The 6,807-nt window shown below is 50.1% G+C and overlaps 1 protein-coding gene across 1 annotated transcript; it reads left to right on the plus strand.

The window, feature by feature from the left end:
- Positions 1–859: 859 nt before the first annotated feature.
- Positions 860–3,972, plus strand: LOC123111098 (probable mediator of RNA polymerase II transcription subunit 26c). The gene is made up of 9 exons (XM_044531784.1): positions 860–1,462; positions 1,569–1,637; positions 1,808–1,890; positions 2,009–2,082; positions 2,167–2,219; positions 2,579–2,621; positions 2,717–2,859; positions 3,336–3,429; positions 3,584–3,972. Exons 1-9 carry the CDS (start codon positions 1,103–1,105, stop codon positions 3,697–3,699), a joined length of 1,035 nt encoding a protein of 344 aa, XP_044387719.1. The 5' UTR covers positions 860–1,102; the 3' UTR covers positions 3,700–3,972.
- Positions 3,973–6,807: the final 2,835 nt, after the last annotated feature.

Genomic DNA, 6,807 nt, shown 5'->3' on the forward strand with positions numbered 1-6,807 from the left:
GAAGAAGAGAGGCGGCGAGATCGGCGTCAATGGCTGTTGGCTACTCGGAGCGCGCCGTCGCTATACGTTAGGCAAACTCTTCGCCGACGGCTGGTGGTGCCACACCATCACAAACTCCCACCGGCGCTGAACCGCGACACCGGCACCTGGACCTCGACGGCGCCGAGCGCTTCATTGGAGGATCCGTGGAAGTTGGCTTGTTTTTTTTGGTGGGGTAGGGGAGGAGACAAGAACGTGTGTGTCCGCGCGATCTATATTAACAAAGATGAATGTGGTTGAATCAGTCTTCTACTCGACCGGGGTACATAAACAGCTTTGTTATGGGCCTTAGGTGTCCATGCAAGAGCCCACTTGAAAAACACGGAAATACTTGTCATCAAAATGGATAAAAGATGATGTATTTAGATGTATTTTAGTTTTATATACATCTTTTTTTATTCATTTTGATGACAAGTATTTTCGGACGAAGGGAATACAAAATTATGATGATAAGAAATACTTCTTCTTTTAATAATAGGTATAATTTACACCTCGTCCAAGACGACGTGGTTGAAACTGGAGGAGACCAAAAGCCGACATGCTCAAGTCGAACTAGAGGTCCAACAGCTCAAAGGAAGTGCCGCATTCCCTTGTCAATATTCTTTTTTTTGCGGGGTCCTTTGTCAATATTCTTGAAGAAAAAATGACGCCCACCAAAGAAAATTACAGCAATACTTCCTCTATAAAGAATATAAAGAAATATTAAGAGTATTTAGATCACTAAAATAGTAAACCAAACGCAATTATATTTATTTTATTCTAATTACCCGACCGATATGCCAACCTTTAACCAACCACCACCATCACGCCCTTAGCGGGTCCGCGAGCTCGCTTACCGGATCCAGACAACGCTCGCGTCCAATTTCCCCAATCGCGGCCCCATTCTACCTCCTCCAATCCAAATCGCCGCCTCCCACCACCAATCCGTCCCTCACATGGCTGCGCTCCACTCGGCGGCGGGGCCGCGTAGTCCGTCTGCGTAGCGATCGGAACGTAGTGTTTCGGTGGTGCGCGCCGGGTTGCCTTATCGGAGTTCGTGGGTGTTGACTATCAGGGCGAGCGGATGGACGCCGACGGTCGCCTCCGGCGCGCGCTCGCCGCCTTCGGGGGCGGAGACGTGTGGGACCTCGTCGATGCCGCGCTCGCCGCGGCCGCGCCAGCCGACCTCCGCGCGCGTCGTGACGGGATCGTGGAGCGGCTCTACGCCGGGGCCCGCTGCCGCAATTGCGATGCCCCCGAGAGTCCACCGCAGCCGCCGCGTCAGCCGGCCGAGGCCGCTTCTCCGGCCTGGCAGGAGGAGGAGGAGGAGGAGGAGGAGGTGGCCGACGTGGATGGCCTCGGCCTGGAGGAGGAGACCGACGAGGGCGGCGGCTTGGAGAGCAAGATCCTGGCGATCAAGGATTTCTTGGAGGACCCCGACCAGGTCCTTGAAAAGATCTCGTGTTTACCGGTTTGGAATCAGTACGATTTTGCTCGGGAAAGCTCACTTCTTCTGTTGCAAACTGTACCTTTGTATGGTTTCGTCACAGTCGGAGGAGGAGCTCGTGAGCCTGCTGCAGAACCTGGCAGACATGGACATCACCTACAAGGCTCTCCAGGTGATCTTTACTTTTTCTGTCCTTCCTTTTAAAAGTTTTGTCTGCCTTACGAAGGGAAGGATTAGTTAGCTGGTTGCTTTTGCTTGTGGAAGCAGCTTTTTTCGAGGGTACTTGTGGAAGCAGCTTGACCACTATCAGGAGTGAAACCCCTTGTGTTTCTGGTTGTGCAGGAGACGGACATCGGCCGACATGTGAATGGCCTGCGCAAGCACCCTTCGGGTGACGTCCGGCAGTTAGTGAAGCTGCTCGTCAGGTGAAGAACAACAAGCCAGAGTATATTGCTAAATTTGTGTCATAAAAATGCCAAGGTAGAAGTGCCTTCTAATTGTGTTTTGGTTTTTGTGTATTTTGTGCTATGCGCGTCTGTGAAGGAAATGGAAGGAGATAGTGGACGGCTGGGTGCGGCTCCACAACTCTGGTGGTGACGGTGGAAATTCGATCCTAAGTAAGGCATCGTGCTCAGTTCCACAGTTCTATGTATTTATTTTGTTTTCCAGTGATAATTTCGATTGATAATTCATGGTGGCAGCTGATGGTGACTCTCCTGAGAAGACTCAAGGCAAAAGCTACCAAAATGCCCGGGTAGCCTATTCTTCCACAATCCAAACATGTCGTTCCACACTAATGGAGACTGGTGTTTTGGTTCTTGCTTTGGAATGATGATAATTAAGCTCACGACAAACTTTAGCTTTTCTGTAATGCGGAAACAGATCCTTCCATTTGGTGGGTAGTATTATGCCAAAAATGTTTCTAGCCCATTTTTTCTGCTAGTTTACCAAACAAACCACAACTTTGCTACATGGTAACCACACTTTCCTAGGTCTTAGAAAGGGTGAAGAAATGAGCTAACTATATAACATGAAATTGCTCATTTGATTGACATGTTTTGGTTTAGCATGTCCTTTGTCTACAACTTCTAAGATGGACACCTTTGTTTGCAGGTTTCAGACTTCAAGTATACGCCCAGCCCACCACAGAGGCACAGTGAGTCCCCATCTGTTCTTAGAGTTTATATGTGAAGCTATTTCAAGACGTAATAATGTGCCAACTGAAACTTCGTTTCATTGTTTGGACCCAAGGTGGTTTGAGTTCAGAGCGGTCTAGGAATAACAATGGGTTCGAGTCGACACTGGAGAGGCATAGAGCAAGCCCAGCTCCTACGTATCATACGAAGCAGAACAATGGCAATAACTATTCAACTACTTCGTCATCTGCTCCAGCTGTAAGCCTAACCAGATCATCCTTTCGATAATTTTAATCAGTTCATTCATCGTTGTACAGAGGTCGTGCACTTGTTTTTGTTCAGAATAGTAGTAGTAGCGGAAGAAGTTCTCCCGTCAGCCCCTAATCTCAAGGCCCAGCCCAGCCCAACACATGTTCACACGAGGCATCCTCCATTTGCTTTCTAGATTTGCCACTGCTGGAGCGTGTCAACCAGCGTGGGCTGAAGATGTTGCCATTTGTTAAAACATAAAAATAAAGCTGCACCATCCATTAATCATTCACCTTATCATGCAAAGTAGCCGGGAACAAGAACTTGTTTTGACTTTTAGTGAACCAAATGGCATGATACCAATGAAAGTAGAGGTTTTTCTCCAGTTAAAAAAAGCGAGGGAAGTTTTTTCTCTGCTTATTTCTTGCTAAACTGTACCCACGGTCCTATACACCCAGTTTGATATTCGCAAATATGGTTTGCAGAGGGCGATGAGGGAGCAGAAGGATAATCATTTGGACGAGAAGCTCGATTCAGCCAGAAAGAGGCTTCAAGAAAATTACCAGGAAGCACAAAATGGTATTAATTTCATTGATATACCTACTTGTATTTCCCCTTCAATTTGCCATGAACACAGTGGATGAAATCAATTTCCTTCTCATTGTCTTCAAGTATAGTGGCACCAAGTTTTTGACATGTTCCCCCTTTTGGTATTTCTGCGGCCTTTTTGCAGCGAAAAAACAGAGGACAATGCAAGTGCTGGATATCCACGACATACCCAAGCCGAAAAATAAAAACACCTTCATCCGCAAGCCTGGTGGAGGTGGCCTCCCTGGCCGACATCGGTGACCTGGTGAACATGCAAATTCTTAGCCGCGGCAAGGTTCAAAATGAAAAATAAATTGAGCACGAAAGGTTTATGTTTGTTCTTTTGTTTAGTTACACTGGTTATCTGGTCCGCTGAAATATTGTCCAGCACAACCAAGTCAAGATATAATACTAGTACTACTGATAAAAGGACCAAGGTTATATATTTGAGAATTTGTGCTGTAGCTTGTTTTTTTTAAGAGGTCTCTTGAATGTACCTGGAAGTATTTAATTGAGAATTTGCGTTTGTGGTGACGTTTATCCATTTTACCGTTATAAAGGCGTACTGCCATCCCTGATATTTGTTAGAGATACTATGTTTTACGGTCTTTTTGAGGAGTTGTTATAGAAATTAGAGCAACTCCAACGGGGCGACCCCAAACGGATGGCGCTTTTGTCTGATTTTTGTCCGTTTGGGTCGGCCATCCGTCCTGTTTTAGATTTGGATTTGTAGTGCGCCGACCCATTTCATATTCGCACACAATTTGTGAAAATGGCTCACTGCCATAGATCATGCTAGCGGCCATATCGTTGCCCGAAGCAAATGCCGGTATCATGCCAGCTTCAAAATAACACCACACAGTTCATGTTGGCGCACTCGCCAGCCGCCGGCACATATGCCAGCACACAAAAAGGGGGTGGGACTTGAGTTCGACCACGCGCGGCCTCGTGGTCATGCCGGCATAAAAAAAAGGATGGCGCTCGCCGCCATAGGTCACTCGTCGTCAAACTTGAGCATGTCGGCCTGCATCTTCTCGAACCACGGCCTCTTCCTTGGTGACATGGTGTTGAGATCCACCTTCATGATCTCACCCCGGTCATCATGCTTGCGAGAGCCAGTTCTTTCGCCTTGGTCTTGGTGTGGGCGGCCTCGATCTCTACCATCTTGCCTTGCTTCTCCGCCTCCATCTCAAGCATCTTGGCTTGCTTCTCCGCCTCCATCTCAAGCCTCCTCCTTTGGATCTCCATGAAGGCGTTCATTTGTTCTTTGTATCGCCGACGCTCCTCCTCCCTTTAGTCCTTCTTGCTCATCATGCCCTCCAGGCTAGCGATCAAGGCGTTGGACGCCGCATCCCGCTTGTCCTCCTTGGAGTTGGTCTTCCCCCGCGGTCATGCCTTCTCGCCGTCCCCAACCTCCTCCACGGCTTGCTTCCCCCCACGCGACTTGAGGGTGGCATATTGCGCCTTGAACTTCTCCTCATCTTTGATGACGCTAAAGCAATGGAAGATGTTGAAGCACTTGCCACTGTGTTGGACCTTGAATGCCTCCAAAGCTTGAAATGCCTACAAATGTATTTCATGCAAGCACATTGGAAAAATGGTGTGCAAATGAACACGCAAGCATAAACGGAATGACACAAAAGAGGGCGGCTTGCTAGCATACCATGTCTTGCATGCCGATGCCGCTCATGGGGCGGGTCTTGACGCTCTCAAGAGTGGCACAAAACTTGTTGCACTCTTGTTGGATCACCCTACATAGCTTCGAAATGGACACCCACCCGCGCGTGCTTACTACTTGGTACGATGGAAACTTCTTGTGCTCATGGAACTCACGGTGGACATGAATCCAAAAGGTTGATGCCTTTTGTTCGGCGCCCGTCTTGGGGTCTTGCCCAATGTCTCTCCAACACTCACAAAGAAGCTTGTCCACGGCCGCCGTGTATGCCTTGGTCCGCTTGCTCTTGCGCTTCAGCTTCGCCCCGCCGGCTTGGTTGGCGAGCTCGTCCTCGAACAAAGGCTCCCCTTCGATGTTGCACTCGTTCTGTTCCTCTTGTCCGTAGTCCTTCGGAAACTCGTGGTCGAGTGGAAAGCCGTCCAGGTCCAGGCCGACCTGATCATGCATGAAGGCCGCCTGATCTTGATCAAAGGTGGTCGGCGTGAACGCCCCTCGGCCGTCCTGTCTTTGTGTCTCGTCGGGGTCGTAGCCCGCCTGTTGTAGGGTCAAACCCTAGGTGGGATCTTTTCACACTTGGAGGGGGAAAAGGAGGAAAAACACTCAAGAACACAAGAACAAAAACTCTCAAACAAACCCAAATATCACATCCACTAGAGTAGCATACATGAGATCCACAAGATTACAAGATCAATCCAAGGGGAATAACACTAGGGTAAAGGTCTTCTCACTAGGTGAGGTCTTGCATCCAAAGAGGATCTTCTCCAAGAGGAGGGTTTGATCTCCAAGAGGAGCTTCTCCAAGTGGAGGTCTAGATCTCCTAAAGGAGGAAGATGAGCAAAGCCCTCTTTTGTGTTCTAATATCTTTGCTAACCCTACAAATGAACTAGAAGATGCCCTTATATAGTTTAGGGACGAAATGAGGGAGGAGGGAGGATACAAGGGCAAAGCCCCGAGGAGGCACGCACGCCCACGGTTTCGTCCGGGCACCCGGGGTCATGGGGTCCGGGCACCCGGACCGGTCAGGGCCATCATCAGGTTCGCCCGGGCACCCGGGGGCGAAGGGTCCGGGCACCCGGCCCGTGCAGGGGCTCGGCTGGAGGCGGGCGGCTGGGAGGGGCCAGGCACCCGGGGGTCCCAGGCCCGGGCACCCGGTGGGGCGGCCAACGGTTGGGAGCAGAGGGCCCGGGCACCCAGAGGCTAAGGGGCCGGGCACCCGGAGCGAGCCGGGGCAGCTCCCAGGTGGTGAGGCCGGGCACCCGGGGTTCGGGAGGCCGGGCACCCGGGGTGTCTAGAGGTTTCTCCTCCGTGCTTCCTTCTTCGTTCTTCTTGTCCTCTCCTTCCTCCTCTTGCTCCATGGGTGCTTGGGTCTTCCTCCTTGCTTCCTCACGACGATCTCCAATGTACCTAAGAACGCATAGTGTCTCTCTTTGAGGTAGAATCCCATTCTCAAGTGAAACCGAATGAAACTCGAAGAGGAGAGAATCAACCTCGTTCTCGATGACGCATACACGTGCTCTTGTCATTAGTCCACTCGGTGCTTGCGGTGGTGATGGAGTGTCAGTGCGAGTAGTTGAGGGATGCTCCGCATCATCTTCCCCCCCTTGGGAGAGATCCGTCCACGGATCGTGCTCTTCATCACCATGGTACTTGGCCAAGTCTTTGACGTTGAAGATGTCGCTAACGTTGTACTTGTC

Source organism: Triticum aestivum, chromosome 5B (genome assembly GCF_018294505.1).
Source record: "Triticum aestivum cultivar Chinese Spring chromosome 5B, IWGSC CS RefSeq v2.1, whole genome shotgun sequence".
Lineage (NCBI taxonomy): Eukaryota > Viridiplantae > Streptophyta > Magnoliopsida > Poales > Poaceae > Triticum > Triticum aestivum.

What these genes read in the sequence shown, in the direction of transcription:
- LOC123111098 (XM_044531784.1), top strand. Translation starts at nt 1,103, where the DNA reads ATGGACGCCGACGGTCGCCTCCGGCGCGCGCTCGCCGCCTTCGGGGGC. An exon ending in TCTTGGAGGACCCCGACCAG is followed by an intron (nt 1,463 to 1,568) that starts GTCCTTGAAAAG and finishes GTTTCGTCACAG; the next exon opens with TCGGAGGAGGAGCTCGTGAG. An exon ending in TCACCTACAAGGCTCTCCAG is followed by an intron (nt 1,638 to 1,807) that starts GTGATCTTTACT and finishes CTGGTTGTGCAG; the next exon opens with GAGACGGACATCGGCCGACA.